Source organism: Piliocolobus tephrosceles, chromosome 15 (assembly GCF_002776525.5).
Source record: "Piliocolobus tephrosceles isolate RC106 chromosome 15, ASM277652v3, whole genome shotgun sequence".
Lineage (NCBI taxonomy): Eukaryota > Metazoa > Chordata > Mammalia > Primates > Cercopithecidae > Piliocolobus > Piliocolobus tephrosceles.
Window position 1 is genome coordinate 47,703,324 of NC_045448.1, and position 20,183 is coordinate 47,723,506.

The 20,183-nt window shown below is 37.9% G+C and overlaps 1 protein-coding gene across 1 annotated transcript in view; it reads left to right on the forward strand.

Annotated features, from left to right (window-relative positions):
- The window catches only part of MSH2 (mutS homolog 2), a 74,684-nt gene extending 56,182 nt beyond the window's left edge, over positions 1 to 18,502 (forward strand). The window contains exons 10-16 of the mRNA XM_023223854.1: positions 1,979 to 2,129; positions 5,697 to 5,794; positions 9,937 to 10,182; positions 11,283 to 11,487; positions 13,197 to 13,444; positions 15,850 to 16,025; positions 18,052 to 18,502. Of these exons, the coding sequence (XP_023079622.1) occupies positions 1,979 to 2,129; positions 5,697 to 5,794; positions 9,937 to 10,182; positions 11,283 to 11,487; positions 13,197 to 13,444; positions 15,850 to 16,025; positions 18,052 to 18,222 (1,295 nt within the window). The 3' untranslated portion in view covers positions 18,223 to 18,502. The remainder of the gene's footprint in view (positions 1 to 1,978; positions 2,130 to 5,696; positions 5,795 to 9,936; positions 10,183 to 11,282; positions 11,488 to 13,196; positions 13,445 to 15,849; positions 16,026 to 18,051) is intronic.
- The last annotated feature ends 1,681 nt before the right edge of the window (positions 18,503 to 20,183 follow it).

Consider the following 20,183-nt stretch of genomic DNA (forward strand, 5'->3'; position numbering starts at 1 on the left):
TTGTTTTATTAAAAAGTATGTTGAAAACAACATATAGCACTCAAATTGCGACAGAAACACTAACTGTAGTATAAGAAGCATTAGGCTGGGAGTTGGGAAACACGAGTTCTAGTTTCAGCTTGGAAACTTTTTCTGAAGCTCTTTACAATTATTTAATTTCTTTGGTTTTCACCACATTCTACTGTAGCATTAACATGTTGGATTCATTGCTTTAATTTTTAGACCTACGTGTCATCAGAAATGCCATTACACTTTGAGGATGTGAGCCTCATTTTAAATAAAGTTGTGATCCTCATGGCAGCCTCGGTTTACATGTGTTAAATAAACAGTATTCTATAAATACCATTGTCTTTCATGTTTAGTGATGTTGCTGTTGTTAACACTGCAGTGAAATGCATATATAAGCAAACTACATTATATACTCACGAACATGGTCCTTTGTTTTGAAATTTTGATCACTGATTGTTTGCAGTCTTTCATTGTGGAACTACTCTTTCCCTTTGAATGTTTTGAGAGGTTCCTTTGTTCAGATCAGTCCAATTTTATTTCTGGATGGGTCTCTACTTTCCCTTTCCACACTGGTCAAGCAAGGTCTGTCTTTAGTTGTTTGCTACTACTAACATTTGATGGCCACACTTCAGCAAGTACATTTGTAAATACTCTCTCTCTCTCTCTCTCTTAGTTTGCGGTCTAGAGATCATATTGGTTAATGAAATTATGAAGAGGGAACATATTTATAAAAACCCAGAAATTCTTGATGCAGAAAGTCTAGCTGATTGTGAACCCAAAATACCCGAGACAGGTCTCAACCCAATTTATAAAGTTTATTTTGCCAAGGTTAAGAACACATCCATGATATAGTCTCACAAGTTTCTGATGACACGTGTGCAACGTGTGCAAGGTGGTTAGGGTACAGCTTGCTTTTATACATTTTAGGGAGACATGAGACATCAGTCAACATGTGTAAGATGTACATTGGTTCTAACCGGAAAGGCAGGACAACTCGAAGCAAGGGGCTTTCAGGTAATAAGTAGATAAGAGACAAAAGGTTGCATTATTTTGAGTCCTTGATTGACTTTCACTGAATAGTCTGGCTCAGTGAATCTGCATTTTTACATAAACAATAGGGCAGAGGAAGCAATCAGAAATGCATTTGTGTCAGGTGAGCAGAGAGATGACTTTCTGTCCCTCATCTGTGAAGATAAGCTATCAGTTTACATTGCTAGGGTGAAATTCAACAGAGTTGTTTGAGAGTGAACATCTGGAGGCTCACAGGAATTTCCTTGTGGGCAAACTGTGAGGGAGGTATGTAGCTTTTTAATCTTTGTTGCTGTCTTATTTAGGAATAAGATGAGAGGCAGGTTTGTCCGACATAGTTCCCAGCTTGACTTTTCCCTCGGCTTAGTGTTTTTGGGGTTCCGAGATTTATTTTCCGTTCACATATCAATCAGATCATTTGGTTTGTGAAGTTTCCTGTGCTTAACAGAAAATATGCGCACTAGTTTTCCTAGAGTTTCATTGTCAGAGTCTCAAGTTTTTGTTTGGAAATTGTATTTGGTCACATTAATTATACTCTATATTAGTTCCAAAGAAATAACTTTGGTTAAGAAAATAATTCTCATGCATAACTCCACGAGGGTGGGGTTATACCTTAATCCATCCTCGTGCTCACAACAGCTGGGGCAAATGTGTTGCCCAGTGCTGGTGTTCTGCAGCCTTGGATAGGTTTACCCAGAAAGCAGCTTTCAAGTCAGAAACTAACATTCATAAGGGAGTTGAGAATTTTATAAATAGATATCCGTAATTTATGTAGTTTTCAAGTAAGTAGTATTTGAATCTTTTCTGGTTAGATAATAATTGTGATGTGTTGTCATATAATAACAATATGTTTTTCACTATTTAAATAATTTTAGAGTTACATTGAAAAATGGCTGTAGGTATTTATGGAATACTTTTTCTTTTCTTCTTGATTATCAAGGCTTGGACCCTGGCAAACAGATTAAACTGGATTCCAGTGCACAGTTTGGATATTACTTTCGTGTAACCTGTAAGGAAGAAAAAGTCCTTCGTAACAATAAAAACTTTAGTACTGTAGATATCCAGAAGAACGGTGTTAAATTTACCAACAGGTTTGCAAGTCATTATTATATTTTTAACCCTTTGTTAATTCCCTGAATGCTCTAACATGATGTGAATGTTCTATGATAAGGAAGTTTTACTAATGTAGTCATCAGTTAAGAGTCAAGCTTTCTTCCAAATAGCAGTCAGCTGTCCCAATACCATTTGTTAAATAATCCATCTGTTCCCCACTGACTGAAGTGGTACTTTGGGTCTGTTTTAAAGAGTCTACTTTTACCTTGTCTCACCATTCTTTTGTCTACGCAAAATATATTTTATCACTTATTCTGTGTTACCATATCTATTAGAGCTAGTTGCCGCTCATATCTCAGCTTTATTTTCATGTTTCTTTTATCTTTTTTTTTTTCGTTTTACCCTGAGACGGAGTCTTGCTGTGTCGCCCAGGCTGGAGTGCAGTGGCATGCAGTCTTGACTCACTGCAACCTCCACCTCCCGGATTCAAGTGATTCTCATGCTTCAGCTTCCTGAGTAGCTGGGATTATAGGCCTGCACCACCACACCTGGTTCATTTTTTTATTTTTAGTAGCGATAGGTTCTCACCATGTTGGACAGGCTGGTCTCGAACTCCTGGCCTCGAGTGATCCACCTGCCTCAGCTTCCGGAAGTGCTGAGATTACAGGTGTGAGCCAACGTGCCTGACCCACATGTTTATTTTTTGTAGGAAAACTGCTATCATTTATCAAGTTAAAAAAATTATTCTGGTATTTCAGTTGGGTGTTTAAATTAGTTTAGGGAAATATGAGGCCATTCACTAGATTCTAGCCTTTTTTTTTTTTTAATCTTGTTTCATGTTGAAACAAATCTTAACAGTTTTTTCCTGCCATTTTTCTGGCTAGTCTCAGGAAGTCCGTGAAGCAAATTATTGCTAAGTAAAAAAAAATTATTTTAAATTAATTAAAAAAATTTTTAATTATATTTAAAATCTTCTGTGACTTATGGTAGGGGGAGGCTAAAGCCCTTCTCCTTTTGTACTGTTCTGGAAACTACTCCTTCCCCTCCTGAATTTTCCCAGAACTTTACAGGTAGCTTATATATATATATATGATCCCCATCATCTGTTTATTTAACAAGTACTTTGAGTGTCTATTATATGCAGACATTCTAGGTGTTCAGACACCCTAGTAATTAGTTTGTTCTTCGTAACTCTCAATAAAGAAGATATGTATATTTCTCATTTTATAGGTGAAGAAGCTAAGACTTCACTTTTCCTCAGTTAGACGGCTAGTGCTGGTGGGTGCCTAAACTTAGATCTTCTGTTGCCAAATCTAGGTGTGTTGTTTTTCCAGCACACTAGAATCCTCCTGGTTCAAGAAATGTATATATTTTAGCTTGTATAAGATACAACTTTTGGGGTGTTCTAATCATCTTCAAATTTTTAATCATCTTCAAATTTTTTATATAACATATGAAAAAAGATTGGACTGAATGGCCACATGATGCCAAAAGTGAAAAAGTCACTCACTAGGTTATGACCTGTAGAATCTGGTCCCTGCCTGCCTCTGCTTTTATATTTTGCAACTTGTCCCTTTACACAGTGGTCTCACTTTTATAATGTCTTTCCCTCATGCATTTCTTTAATTCTTTTTTTTTTTTTTTTTTGCCTGTTTCATAGTAGTCTGTGCTGCTACTTGCCCCTGTACTGTTCTTGAGCTATACATGTCTGCTGTGCCATTGAGTGATTCCATCAAGGCCACAATTATCATCTTGATGAACTGATTTTCTCCTGCTGCTGATAATTACTTCTCTCCTTTCTTTCTCCTTTACATCACCTCTTTTTGTTCTTAGTTTCATTCCCTTCCTGATTCCAATTAATATTTTTTTCTTATTCTCATCTTCCTTATTTTTTATGTCAACCTCTGTTTTCTTTTTTTTCTTTTTCTTTTTTTTATTTTTTGGTGAAGGGTTTGGCTTTGTCGCTCAGGCTGGAGTGCAGTGGCACAATTTCGGCCCACTGCAACCTCCACCTCCTGGGCTCAAGCCATCCTCCCACCTCAGCCTCCCAAGTAGCTGGGACTACAGGTGTGCCCCACTACTTTGTATTTTTAATAGAGACAGGATTTCCCAATGTTGCTCAAACTGGTCTTGAACTCCTGTGCTCAAGCAATCCACCTGCCTTGGCCTCCCAAAGTGCTGGGATTATAGGATTGCAGACGTTGTGCCCGGCTCAACCTCTAATTTTAATTTTCTCTTCAAATTGCTCAACAAGATTTAGTTTCAAGACATTTTCCTGGCTGTGTATGGTGGCTTACGCCTATAATTCCAACACTTTGGGAGACCGAGGCGGGTGGATCACTTAAGGTCAAGAGTTTGAGACCAGTCTGGCCAACATGGTGAAACGCCATCTCTACTAAAAAATACAAAAATTAGCCGGATGTGGTGGCACATGCTTGTAATCTTAGCTACTGTGGAGTCCGAGGCATGAGAATCGCTTGAACCCGGGAAGCAGAGGTTGCAGTGAGTCAATCATACCACTGAACTCCAGCCTGGGCAACAGAGTCAGACTACGTCTCAAAAAACCAAAACAAAACCCATTTTTCTTATTTTGAAAACTTTTAGTATTGAAAGATATTTATGCTACAGTAATGAGAAATACTGTTTGTGTGTTTGTGGGTTTTTTGTTTTTTCTTTGCTTTCTTTTTTTTTTTTTTTTGAGACAGAGTTTTGCTCCTGTTGCCCAGGCTGTAATGCAATGGCACTATTTCAGCTCACCACAACCTCCCGGGTTCAAGTGATTCTCCTGCCTCAGCCTCCCAAGTAGCTGGGATTACAGGCATGCGCCACCACACCTGACTAATTTTGTATTTTTAGTAGAGATGGATTTTCTCCATGTTGGTCAGGCTGGTCTCAAACTCCCGACCTCAGGTGATCCACCTACCTTGGCCTCCCAAAGTGCTGGGATTACAGGCACCCTGCCTATGTTTGTGTTTTAAAAGGGGTAATGGCTTTAATTTTTTTTTTCTTTCTCTGAGACGGAGTTTCCCTCTTGTTGCCCAGGCTGGAATGCAATGGCATGTTCTTGGTTCACCGTAACTTCCGTCTCCTGGGTTCAAGCGATTCTCCTGCCTCAGCCTCCTGAGTAGCTGGGATTACAGGCACGCACTACCATGCCTGGCTAATTTTTGTATTTTTAGCAGAGACGGGGTTTCTCCATGTTGGTCAGGCTAGTTTCGAACTCCCGACCTCGGGTCATCCACCTGCCTCAGCCTCCCAAAGTGCTGGGATTACAGGCGTGAGCCACCATGCCCAGCCAACTTCAATCTTAAATAAGGATTCCATTTAAATATTTTGTAAAAGGGCACAGGTCACATTTTTACTCAGGGGAATATAGTTATAGCAGGAATTGTGCCATTGTGCTATTCCAAACAGCATAAAAGAACGTTAATAAATTGAATTCTAACCACATTTGTCCCTAAGGAGTTGTCCGTTTTCCACTTGTATTTCCATTTTAATTATTGTTTTGATGTTTCATAGGATACTTTGGATATGTTTCATGTAGTACACATTGCTTCTAGTACACATTTTAATATTTTTAATAAAACTGTTATCTTGATTTGCAGCAAATTGACTTCTTTAAATGAAGAGTATACCAAAAATAAAACAGAATATGAAGAAGCCCAGGATGCCATTGTTAAAGAAATTGTCAATATTTCTTCAGGTAAACTTAATAGAAATAGTAATGTTCTGAATGTCACCTGGCTTTTGATAATAGAAAAAAAAAAAGATATTTGAAGTGTGTTTTGTTATTTTCTAAAGCCATTACATTTTGACTATTTAATATGTTAGGTTTCCTATATAAAATAAGGCATGGTGTGTTACAGTAGGACACATAACTGGAAATTACTCTTGTACATAGAAACAAAAAATGGCAGAAAAGCACAAAACTTACTATAGTTGTAATAAGGAAAGGAAACACTAGGGCCTACAACATACTAATGTCTTGGGTCATCTGTGGGCTCATGAGGCTCTAGGTTATGGAAGTAAATACCACTGAAAAGCAAATATTAATTACACACGAGGCAAGCCTTTTTGAGTTCTGTGTGTCATTTTGTAGATTTTGAGTTCATTCTAGTGGCACCATTTGAGATCATTTTCATGTAATTAAAGAAACGCAGCAACCTGACACTGTTATTGCCCTTAGAATGGAATGAATATATGTTTAGCACAAGGTAGGTGGTGATGTGTTAAGGTGGAAGGCTTTGCCGATCATGGTGTGTATGTTGACTGTAACCTTTATTGTGCCTTTAAAAAATACACTCAAGAACTACCTTACCCAAGTAATTAAAGTTAAGATTACCAGTCATGGGACAAATGACATGTACTTCCTAGTATAATATAGAAGGAAGGACACAGTATCACCTATATGGTATCCTTGACCAAAATATTTAACCTGATTTTAAACAAGTAAAAATTCAAATAAATTTAGATTGTGGTGCATTCAAGGCCTGAACTTTAATAAATGTCCATGTCATGGCAGCAAAAAAGAAATCAAAAGGTCTTAAAGAGACAGGGCAGCCAAACGCAGTAGACAGTTGTTGATTAGACCCCAATTTAGAGGTTGGAGCTGGGGAATAGCTATAGAGGACACTATTGGGGGGAATTGAGAAAGTTTAATATGAGACAATATGGTGTTAGTGTCAAATTTCTTGTGTGAAATGGTAGTGTTATGAATGTCCTTGTTCTCAGGATATGCATGCTAAATTATTTAAGGGTACATATTTTTTTAAAAGGTTATGTGCATGAATAATTCTGTAAATTGTGTTGCTATTATGAATTGTCATAGTAAATCAAAAGGAAACATAAAACTCAAAAGGTTTTATTTTAATACACTTTATGTATTGTTGAAATGAATGGAATTGAGTTGTAAAGATTACATTTTTGCTTGTTTGTATCAGAAAGCAGTGACATAATAATCTTCTAGCTGAATTATGTTTCTTAGGCTAGATTGCATTTTAAAGAACCCTGTAAATACCATTTATTTGAACTATGGATCTTCCTTAAAAAATAATATTTATTAAGCACCTAGCAGGGTGAAGTTTTTAGATTTTAACATTGAAATTGAAGATTTTATATTAGAAGTCAACCTGAATTTAAATGAAACTTCTTGGTCTGATATTACATATTACGAAATATTTGTATTTAAAAATATAATGGAGGCTGGACAAGGTAGTTCACACCTGTAATCCCAACACTTTGGGAGGCTGAGCTAGGAGGATTGCTTGAGCCCAGGAGTTTGAGACCAGCCTAGTCAACATAGGGGGACCCTGACTCTATAAAAAAACCCACCCAAAATTAGCCAGGTGTGGTGGTGCATGCCTGTAGTCCCAGCTTCTCAGGAGGCTGAGACAGGAGAATCACTTGAACCCAGGAGGTCGAGGCTGCAGTATGCTACTGTTCTTCAGCCTGGGCAACAGAGCAGAGTTTGCAGTGAGCTGAGATCACGTCACGTCACTGCACTCCAGCCTGGGCAACAGAGCAAGACTCCATCTCAAAAAGTGTAATGGATCACTTTTATAATTTTCTATCATACAATTAAGTCACAAAAGGTTAAGAGCCAGTTATGTGACATGCCAAGTATAGACTCTTAATTAAGATGCTTTGGTTTGCTTTTGGTATGTATGTATGTATGTATGTATGTATGTATGTATGTATTTATGTATTTGATGGGGTCTTATCATGTTGCCCAGGCTTTAGTGCAGTGGTGTGATCATGATTCACTGCAGCTTCAACCTCCTAGGTGCAAGCAATTCTCCCCACTCAGCCTCCCAAGTAGCTTGGGACTACAGGCATGTGCCACCACACCTGATTAATTTTTAAAAAATTATCTTTTGTAGAGATGAGGTCTCACTATGTTGCTGAAGCCGGACTCAAGCAATCTTCCTGCCTTGGCCTCCCAAAGTATTGGGATTACAGGCGTGAGCCACCCTGCCCAGCCTAGTTTTCTTTTTTTACTATACACTTTTTCTTGTCAGTATGCTAGCAATTTTACAAGTTTTAAAGTAGTTATAGCAAGTACTTCACTTGTGTTTAATTCTTAAAGGCTTATATTGCTGTATAATAGGGTAGTGTGAATTCTTCCTTTCTTTTTTTTAGAAAAACGTATTCGGTAAAAGTAATAAATTTTAAAAGTGTACTGAGGCCAAGTGCAGTGGCTCACACCTATAATCCCAGCACTTTGGGAGGCTGAGGCCGGTGGATCACCTGAGGTCAGGAGTTCAAGACGAGCCTAACCAACATAGTGAAACCCTGTCTCTATAAAAGTACAAAAATTAGCTGGGTGTGGCGGCAGGTGCCTGTAATCTCAACTACTTGGGAGGCTGAGGCAGGAGAATCGTTTGAACCCAGGAGGCGGAGGTTGCAGTGAGCCTAGATCACACCATTGCACTCCAGCCTGGGCGACAGAGCAAGAGCAAGACTCTGTCTCAAAAAAGAAAAAAAAAGATATACTGAAACAGAGGAAGATAATTATGTCTGCTTGGCCCCATTGTTAAGCTGATTTTTATTTTCAAAACATTTGATCGCTGTTATGGGGAACAAGGGAATAAAAAATGAGTTAAATTTCCAGCCCCTTGATTAAACTAATAATTTTTGGTTTTCCTAGAATTAAACGCTTTTATCTTGAATGTTCTGTGAAGCTTTTGACATGATTGATAGCTGTATGATAGTCTGAATGACATGTGGGTCATGTACCAGCCCCTCCAACCTGTTAACATTTAGAATCTTTTCAGAAAAATTAAAGCATTGTTAATTTTCTTCATGTTTTTTGTCTAGCATGTGTCAGAGATTTTTTAAATGTACCTATTAATAGCGCTTAGTTTTAATACTCTAGAACAGTAGAATCTTGGAAATGTTTTAAGTGACAATTAGAGATTTAAATTTATGCTGACATTCTCTGCATGTGATACTAAAGAAAGCCAAACTAACTGTCTTACGGTCAGTTTGTACAGTATACCAGGCCTTGATGGTCACATTTCAACATGCTACCTTTTTGCTTACATGTGTCTTATGGTGATTTTGAGGTGTCATTCTGGTTTCTCAGATACTTAAAATATAGAAAAAGGTGTGTCTTAAAATTGAGAGAATGTCTTGGATATCACTGCACCGTTTCTCTTAACCTAATCAATATGTTATCAAAATGTCTCCCTGTTAGTTTTCTTTTTTAAAGCTCTACCACATTTCTTTATAAACAGCTGTATAGTTTTATATTTTAATGATAAGGGAAGGTACTCTACTTTTGTTTTTTGTGTGTTTTTGTTTGTTTTTGAGACAGAGTTGCCCCGGCTGGAGTGCTGTGGCGCAATCTCAGCTTACTGCAACTTCCACCTCCTGGGTTCATGCAATTCTGGTGCCTCAGCCTCCCAAGTATCTGGGATTACAGATGTGCACTACCATACCTGGCTAATTTTTGTATTTTTGGTAGAGATGGGGTTTTGCCATGTTAGCCAGGCTGGTCTTAAATTCCTGGCCTCATGTGATCCCCAGTCTCATGCGATCCGCCTGCCTCGGCCTTCCAAAGTGCTGGGATGATAGGTGTGAGCCGCTCAACCCAGCCAGTACTCTGTTTTTGATAGCTATTCACAATGGGGAAGGATGTAGCAACACATTTTAACCCTATGTTGAGTTTTAGGTGGGTTCCTTTCAAATTTTGTTAAGGCTAATTTTGTTAATTTTTTAAAAAAAGTATAAGTTAGGAAATGGGTTTGGAATTCCCAAATGGGGGGATTAAATGTATTCTTACAGCTTATATCTGTTTATTATTCAGTATTCCTGTGTACATTTTCTGTTTTTATTTTTATACAGGCTATGTAGAACCAATGCAAACACTCAATGATGTGTTAGCTCAGCTAGATGCTGTTGTCAGCTTTGCTCATGTGTCCAATGGAGCACCTGTTCCATATGTACGACCAGCCATTTTGGAGAAAGGACAAGGAAGAATTATATTAAAAGCATCCAGGCATGCTTGTGTTGAAGTTCAAGATGAAATCACATTTATTCCTAATGATATATACTTTGAAAAAGATAAACAGATGTTCCACATCATTACTGGTAAAAAAAAAAACCTGGTTTTTGGCCTTTGTGGGGGTAACATGTTTTTTGTTTGTTTGTTTGTTTTTTATCTTGGAATAGAAATATATTTAAAATTGATGGAGAAAATTCGCAGTTCTTAACGTTAGAAAGAGAACATAATATTCTTACCAGTTAGTAATCTATTCACATTTGGATTAGAGGGAAGATTTAGAAGGTGAGATAAAAGCTTATGAGAATAATGTATTCCTTGAAACTTGTTCCACGGGTTCAGAACATTTAGAAACAAACATCCCTTCACACTCAAAGCTTACCTTTGCGCCAGTCCTCCAATACTGAGGTCTTTGCAGGTCAGGCCGAATTGGCTATGGGAGGACCTCAGGTTAGGGTACAAATTATTGTAAAACATGGCGCTATATTCATGTGAAACTCGAAAAAACTAGCCTTGCATATAGACTCATGTATCATGTCTCCGCTGAGATGTTTGAGAGATCTTAACTAGATTCTAGAAAACAAAAAAGGAAGTAGGAGTTTTGGGGCAAATATATTTGGGAAACGGTTGATTGTATTTTCTTTCCCCAAATGGATTTTCAAGTTGTTCATATAATCTAACCCCAACAAATAAATTGCCTGTTTTTCAAAAGAAGGATCCTGTCTTCAGGTTTTTGTGTGGGGTTTAAGTGATTCGAAAGATTTGACCATACTGATACACTCACTAGTAACCTCATTTACTAATGAGTAACGGTTTTGAGTTAATCAGTTAGGCCTGCACTACTTTTCTGGAAGTTAATAGATTATCCCACAGGCAGCCTTGTGAGCCATGGGAAATGTGTATATGGTCTTTCTAGGCCAGAGTCAAATTACAGGTATATTTTTCATGGCTTCTCTTGATGAAAGGCCCAGTATCAGTTTGTCTGAAGAAATAATAGCATTGCTTTTGGGGGTAATATGGGCAGTAACTCTGTCCACATCTTTGGTCAGTCTGTGGTTCTGCTTTTCTATGCTATGTCAGTGTAAACCTACATGATTAGTCATCATTGTACAGCTTAGGACTAACAGTCCCTTTATTAGTAGCAGAAAGAAATTTAAAATCTTGATTTCTGATATAATTTGTTTTGTAGGCCCCAATATGGGAGGTAAATCTACATATATTCGACAAACTGGGGTGATAGTACTCATGGCCCAGATTGGGTGTTTTGTGCCATGTGAGTCTGCAGAAGTGTCCATTGTGGACTGCATCTTGGCCCGGGTAGGGGCTGGTGACAGTCAGTTGAAAGGAGTCTCCACATTCATGGCTGAAATGTTGGAAACTGCTTCTATTCTCAGGTAAGTGCATCTCCTAGTCCCTTGAAGATAGAAATGTATGTCTCTGTCCTGTAAGAAGGAAAAGTATATTTGCAGATTCTCATGTAAAAACATCTGAGAATGTTTGTCTTAGTTTAATAGTTGTTTTCCTGTGGACTTTATATACTTTGTATTATCTTAAAAGAGTGATTGATGATAGCTATGGAAAACTTTGATTTTTAAAGTTGTCTCTTTAAGTAGACAATTTATAAGCTACTGGTACTAGCTCACCTTGTAAATCTCCATTACCATGTTTTCGCTTGCTCTGTTCACACTTCCTGGAATGGTCCTTCTTGCCCTTTATCCAACTTCTTTCTACTTTTTAAGTCCCTGATGATGGAAATTCTACTTCTGTAGCGATTTTTCTCATCATACGACCCTAAGGTCATGGGTGTTTTTCTCTGAACTCCTCTTTGAGATGCCTGTAACTTAAACCACATTTTTGTTTTAGACATTACTGAAATGTTTTGTCTTTATTTCACTTTTTAGGAGCTTCCTTGAAGGTAGGGACTATACCTTCTATTTCTTGGTATCTTTTTCCTTCTTTTTTTAAAAGTTTTTTAGAGAGAGTCTTACTCTGTTGCCCAGGCTGATCTTGAACTCCTGTGCTCAGGTGATCTTCCTGCCTTGGCTTCCTGAAGTGCTGGGATTACAGGCATGAACCACTGTGATCCTCCTTGTTTCTTAGTATCTTCTAAAGTACATTGAATATAGTAGGTGCCTAGTAAATTATGTGTTGGTTTAACTTCTTTGAGGTTCTGTTGTTTGTGAAGAATTATAAAAGCAATACAAATGTTTGTGTAGTAATTAAGCAACAGGTTAACATTCATGAATTAAAAGATGAAAGAAATAAAACATGTTAGCTGGCAACTCACAGAAAAAGAATTAAATTGCCAGTGAGCACACGAGCCCATGAAAAATTAGCAAATATGTGTAAGTTTCACCCCCTTACATATATTTGGTTAAAAATGAGAGAAGAATGGTAATAGCTGGTATTGGTAGGACTGTGGCAGGCACACAATTTACGTAACCACCAAAAGTGTATGCAAGTATCCATGTCATCACACCCTGATCTCATCTTCATTCAGTTTTATTTTTATTTTTTTAATCTCGGCCGATTTGATTGGCATGAAATGAATGATAGCTGCCTTATTTGGAATTCCTTTGATTACTACTGGTATGCTTGATAATGTAAAACAATGTTTATTCAAAATCTGTTTTCCCTTTCATCCATTGTTTATTCATGTTCATGCCCTTTTTTCCCTTTTCTCCTTCCTTCCTGCCTTCCTGCCTTCCCGCCTTCCCCTCCCTCCTACCCTCCCTCTCACACACACACACAGGTGTGTGCTACCATACCTGACTAGTTTTTAATTTTTTTTTTTTTTTTTTTTTTTTTTTTTTTTTAGAGGCAAGGTCTCACTATGTTGCTCAAGCTGGTCTGGGCTCAAGTGATCCTCCCACCTTGGCCTTCCAAAGTGCTGGGATTATAGATGTGAGCCACCATGCCTGGCCCATGCCCATTTTTCTGTTGAAGTTTTAGTGCTTTTTATTGACTTTGTTTATATATTAAGATACTTAATCTATTATGTTTGTGGCATATCCTTCCCAATGTATTGTCTTAATTTTGTTTTTGTATGTGTATGTTACCACATTTTATGTGATGGGAAATTTCATGTAATTATGTGCTTCAGGTCGGCAACCAAAGATTCATTAATAATCATAGATGAATTGGGAAGAGGAACTTCTACCTACGATGGATTTGGGTTAGCATGGGCTATATCAGAATACATTGCAACAAAGATTGGTGCTTTTTGCATGTTTGCAACCCATTTTCATGAGCTTACTGCCTTGGCCAATCAGATACCAACTGTTAATAATCTACATGTCACAGCACTCACCACTGAAGAGACCTTAACTATGCTTTATCAGGTGAAGAAAGGTATGTACTATTGGAGTACTCTAAATTCAGAACTTGGTAATGGGAAACTTACTACCCTTGAAATCATCAGTAATTGCCTTATTCTAAGTTAGTGTAAATTGTTGATGTTTTTATAGAACCCATTTACCCCTTAATTCACAGTCTGGGGGCAGGAACATGTACATATTTCTGTATCTCCTAGTAGGACCACTCATTCTAAAGCATTCACAGAAAGAATTATCTGTTTTTTTTATTTGGAGACAGAATCTAGGTCTGTTGCCCAGGCTGGAGTATGATTCTCTGCTCACTGCAACCTCCGCCTCCCGGGATCAAGTGATTCTCCTGCCTCAGCTTCCCGAGTAGCTGGGATTACAGGTGCCTGCCACCACACCTGGCTAATTTTTGTATTTTTAGTAGAGACGGGGTTTCACCATGCTGGCCAGGCTGGTCTCGAACTCCCAACATCAGGCTATCTGCCCATCTTGGCCTCCCAAAGTGCTGGGATTACAGGCGCAAGCCACCGCGCCTGGTCAGAATTATCTGTACTCTTGAACATCACCATGGAGGGATTTTCTGCTACCTCCCATTTCAGTATGTTTTCTTGTTGAATTAGGATAACAAACAATATGCTTTCAAGTTCCAAAGTTCTAGCTGTTATTGTTTAACAAAATCTTCATTATAATTAGCTTATTTTATGCTCAGGAGTGTGTTATAAAAACAGGTTCATTTAAAACTGGGGGTTCCAGAAATCTTGAAATAGTAGTTTTCACATGCAGAGTGACTTACCTATTGTTATTTCATCCTTTCAGGAAAGTTTGTTATTCGTGGGCTTGGGATTTAGTCAGATCCGTGTATTGATGAGATTAACATAATATAAGGCTTTCTTTTTTTTTTTTTTTTTGAGATGGAGTCTCGCTCTGTCGCCCAGGCTGAGTGCAGTGGCCAGATCTCAGCTCACTGCAAGCTCCGCCTCCTGGGTTTACACCATTCTCCTGCCTCAGCCTCCCGAGTAGCTGGGACTACAGGCACCCGCCACCTCGCCCGGCTAGTTTTTTGTATTTTTTAGTAGAGACGGGGTTTCACCATGTTGGCCAGGATGGTCTTGATCTCCTGACCTTGTGATCCGCCCATCTCGGCCTCCCAAAGTGCTGGGATTACAGGCTTGAGAAGGCTTTCAAAGGTTTTAAAAATCATACTATAAGGATTGATTTCATTAGTCACCAGAATAACTTTTTCAGATGGCACTGTGATTTTCCACGAACACATTTTTCTGCATCAGTTGGTTACACATGAGTGAGATAATCTTGGTTCTTTATCCTTTGTTATTTATACTTCATTGGGAATCCTTTTGAGTTAACGTATTTGCGTCATTATTATTATTGCTGTAGAATTCAGGAACTTTTAGTAGATCTGACAGCATGAAATTTGCTTTTAAATCATTGCTTGTGTTTTGTAAGCTATGGAAATGTGTTCAGAATATTTTTTAAAAGGCCAGATGAAGTGTGAAGATAGAAAAACTTCATTCTTCACTGTGGATGTTTAACAAACATTTGCTTCTACTTTATTTTTGTTTGCTTCCTTTAGTTGTGCAAAGTATCCAGTTCTAGAATGCATGAGATACATGACAAAGCCAAAAAATTCTTTACAGTTGATAAATAATTGCGGCAAAAACAGCTCTATAATAACTTTGCAAGCATCATTTGATTAAATGCTTAAAAAGTCTTGACTCAGTTTTAACTATTTCCTGCAAATAATAAATCAATATTTTTAATTAAATGCTACTCCAAATTAGTGACACTTTTACATGTCTTTCTTTCTCCCTCCCCTTCTCTCTTGCCCCCTTTCCAAACCCTTTCCCCTTTTCTCCCTTCTCCCTTTCTCCCTTCCCTCTTCCCTCTTCCCTTCCCTTCCCCGCTTCCCTTGCCCTATCCCTTCCCTTCCCCATCCCTTTCCTTTCCCCTTCCCTTCCCTTCTCTTGCCCCTTCCCTTTCCCTTCCTCTTCACTTCCCCTTCCCTTCCCTCTTCCCTTCTCCCTCCCTTTCCCCTCCCCCTCTCCTCTCCTCCCCTCCCTTCCCTTTCCATGAAATGAGAAAGCCTCAGAGATATTGGCTTGATTAATTTTTCTTTAGATTAAGATATTTATCTAAGCTTTTAAGGTTTATCTATTGAGCTTTTTCATCTCCTATTTTTATTTTTTCTACGTTTGTCAAGGATAAAATACAGCACTGTGTGCCAAGTCATAATCACTTTTCTTTTGAGACTTAATCAAAATTTCTTTAACTGTTACTCTGATACATTTGGCTAATGTATTTGAAGTAATCCAAAATTAAGTTTTCTAATGACAAGGTGAGAAGGATAAATTCCATTTACATAAATTGCTGTCTCTTCTCATGCTGTCTCCTCACGCTTCCCCAAATTTCTTATAGGTGTCTGTGATCAAAGTTTTGGGATTCATGTTGCAGAGCTTGCTAATTTCCCTAAGCATGTAATAGAGTGTGCTAAACAGAAAGCCCTGGAACTTGAAGAGTTTCAGTATATTGGAGAATCACAAGGATATGATATCATGGAACCAGCAGCAAAGAAGTGCTATCTGGAAAGAGAGGTTTGTCAGTTTGTTTTCATAGTTTAACTTAGCTTCTGTATTATTATATAAACAGGACACTAAGATGAAGGTTTTTTGGTGTTTTTTTTTTCCCCCTCTGTGTTTCTAGTGCTTATTTTTTTTTTTTTTTTTTTTTTTTTGAGACGGAGTCTTGCTCTGTCGCCCGGGCTGGAGTGCAGTGACCGGATCTCAGCTCACTGCAAGCTCTGCCTCCCAGGTTTATGCCATTCTCTTGCCTCAGCCTCTGTCTAGTGCTTATTTTTTACTCAATTTGTTTGATGGCAAAGAATCCATCTCTGTGTCATTTTGATTTCTGCAGTATATACATCTGCATAATCAAGATTCGATTTCAAGTACCAAAGTAGGAGTAAAGGAATATAGTAAAGGAATAGGTTTAAAATTAGTCATTTCACTAAAATTAGTTATTATGGACTATAGCTAGGTACATCTTTGTTCATGAACGAATATATCAAGTTCAGTTATTAAATTACGTATTAGGTAAGAAAAGGACAAATAAGAAAGCATGATTCATAATTCCTGCCCTCTATTTGTTTGGAATTTCGTTGGGGAGATAAGAATAACAAATGTGACACAGAGAATAAAGTGGCATATGACAAATACTTATTCAAAGAAGCCATTATGGATGGGATGTTTCAGTTCTCATGGGAGAAATGGATTTTATGGTGGCTTTTCTTTGAGTGTGGGTCATATTTGGGTGTTCACACAGAAAGACCCAAACATAAGCCTAATTTTTAAATTAATTAGTTTATTTTCTTTGTGATGGAGTCTCTCTCTGTTGCCCAGGCTGGAGTGCAGTGGTGTGATCTTGGTTCACTGCAAGCTCTGCCTCCCGAGTTCGCGCCATTCTCCTGTGTCAGCCTCCTGAGTAGCTGGGACTACAGGTGCCCACCACCACGCCCGGCTAATATTTTGTGTTTTTTAGTAGAGACGAGGTTTCACTGTGTTAGCCAGGATGGTCTCGATCTCCTGACTTCGTGATCCGCCTGCCTCAGCCTCCCAAAGTGCTGGGATTACAGGTGTGAGCCACCATGCCCAGCCCTTTTTTTTTTTTTTTAAATTAGAGGATTACTAGTTCTCTTCAATTATAGAAATAAAAGAATCTTATTTGACTGCCTGGTCCTGGAAACATTTACTGCAGTATACATTGTGACAACTTTTTACTTGTCATGTTTTTAGCTTTTACCTGTGAATTTCTTATTGTTCTTATGTGAAGGATAGATAGTTGCTACAATAATAACAGATGATGTATATGGTTTTTGAGCCTGAAAAGTGTAGTTTTATCTGCTGTACCTATTCAAGCAGGAGAAATATAATTTGTTAATAATTTTAGGTATGGCAGGCTGCCATCCCAAATATGAAGTGGTCTTTGTATTTGCACTTTAATGTGTTGAAATCATAGCTTTCAGTGATCCAGGATTAGGCAGACTCTTATGTAATCCCTTGTTTCCAATTAAAATAGACGTTGTGTACTTTTGATAACATTACTTATAATGTATTTTGAGCCCTGTGAGGTTGGTAACATTATTCCCATTTTGTGAATGAGGAATGTGTGTTAAGGAATTTGCCCAAGAGTCACATAGCAAGTAATATTCATGCTCTCTGAAGCAGCAATAACTTGGCAATAAAATAAAAAAGAAACATCTTCTGTATGTGTTAACTTTTCAGTGACGGTTTTTGCCTTCCAGTATTCTTTGTAAACCTTGAATTATTTTTTTCACAGAGGATTAAAGTTTATCAATTATAAAGGTGGAGGAATTTGGGAACTAGACAGTGCACACATAAATAATAAATATGTTCTTCAAATATTGGATGGGCTAATGTGGGAGGAGTTCGAGACCAGCCTAGGCAACATAGTGAGACCCTTGTCTCTAAAAATTTGAAAAATAAAAAAAAATTCTAAAAATGGATGATGTGTTTAGATGGAAATGAAACAATTTGTCACGATCTAACAAGACCTTTAGAAAAGATATTTTAATTACTAATGGGACATTCACATGTTTTTCAGCAAGGTGAAAAAATTATTCAGGAGTTCCTGTCCAAGGTGAAACAAATGCCCTTTACTGAAATGTCAGAAGAAAACATCACAATAAAGTTAAAACAGCTAAAAGCTGAAGTAATAGCAAAGAATAATAGCTTTGTAAATGAAATCATTTCACGAATAAAAGTTACTACGTGAAAAATCCCAGTAATGGAATGAAGGTAATACTGATAAGCTAATTGTCTGTAATACTTTTATATTGTTTTATATTAATTCTTTTTCCATAGTGTTAACTGTCAATGCCCATGGGCTATCAACTTAATAAGATATTTAGTAATATTTGGCTCTGAGGACATTTTCAAAGATCTTTATTTTGAAAAATGAGAGCTGTAACTAAGGACTGTTTGCAATTGACATAGGCAATAATAAGTGATGTGCTGAATTTTATAAATAAAATCATGTAGTTTGTGGAATTTGAGATGCATTGTAGTTCTTTGCAGTGTGACTTCTATACACATTTGTTCCCAAATATGTTGGAAGAAACAAATAGTCCAGAGACCTTGTAAAAGATCTTAAACTGGAGGACTCCATGGAGATCTTTGCCAGTGACTCCCCCAGAGTGTCCATCTGTTGGCAGGAGCCAGGTTGGCTGCATACGCATTAGCTAAGGAGCTTATTATACATCCAGAGTCCTATGGTGAGCCTCCATCCCGTCTGCCATTCTCCCATCCCTGGTCTATGATAAGATTTAGAAATCTGCATTTTAACAAAACCTTTCAGGTTGAGAACCCTGATTTAGTCTACTTCTTCTGTTTTACAATAAAGAGATGAAGGGGTTAAGAATTAGCAGCTAATCCTACGCAATGTGAGGGAAAAAGGACAGTTCTTTTAATAAATGCAGTGGACTGGTGGTGTATCCATATAGGAAGAAATGAAATTGGACCCGTAGTTCATGTCATATATAAAAATCACCTCCACTTTGGGAGGCCAAGGCAGGCAATCACTTGAGCTTAGGAGATCAAGACCATCCTGGACAACATGATGAAACCCCATCTCTACAAGAAAATGCAAAAATTAGCCAGGCATAGTGGTGCAGGCCTGTAGTCCCAGCCGCTCAGAAAGCTGTGGTGGGAGGATCACCTGAGCTGGGAGAGGTTGAGGTTGCAATGAGCTGTGATCATTCCACTGCACACCATCCTGAGCAATACAGTGATACTGTGTCTCAAACAAAACAAAACCAAAAAAAATCACCTTCAGTGATTTTTAGACCAAATGTACAAGTTAACAGTATCAAGGTTTTAGTGTTTTATAGTTCTTCAGAAGATAACATAGGAAAATATTTTTATGTCCTTGACTTTGGGAAGAATTTAAGTCACAGAAAAACACCATCCATAAAGTTTGACTTATTTAGCTAATTGAAATTAACAACTTCTATTAAAAGGCACCACAAGTGAAAAGACATGATTCATAATGGAAGAACATACTGGTACCATATAAAATATCAAAGAGCTTGGCATGGTGTCCCATGCTTGTAGTCCCAGGAGGCTGAGGCAGGAGGATCACTTGAGCCCAGCTGTTCAAGTCCAGCCTGGGCAATATAGCAAGACTGCATTTCTTTTCTTCTTTTTTTTAATACCTGGAATAAAGAACTCCTATAAAAACACTAAAAAAGGGGTCACTTAAGAATCTTATTAACAAAAAGAATCTGAATATTTTTCCAAGGAAGATATGCAAATGGACAGTAAGCACATGAAAAGATGCAGATCAGGGAAATGCAAGTCGAAACCACAATGAGCTACAACTTCACACTGATTACGATAGTTAAAATCAAAAAGTCAGATGGTAAGTACTGGCAAGGAAGTGGAGAAATTGAAACTCTCATGCACTGTTGGTGGGAATGTAAAATGGTGCAGCTGCTTTGGAAAACAGTCTGGCAGTTCCTCAGACAATTCCACTCCAACGTATATCCAAGTGGAATCAAAACATATGTCCCCACAAAACTTGTACACAAATGTTTATAGCAGGATTATTCATAATGGCCAAAAGGTGGAAACAACCCGAATGTCCATCAGCAGATGAATGCATAAACAAAACGCAGAAGTATATTATTGAGTCATTAAAGGAATGAAGTACTGCTACATGATACAGCTTAGATAAAC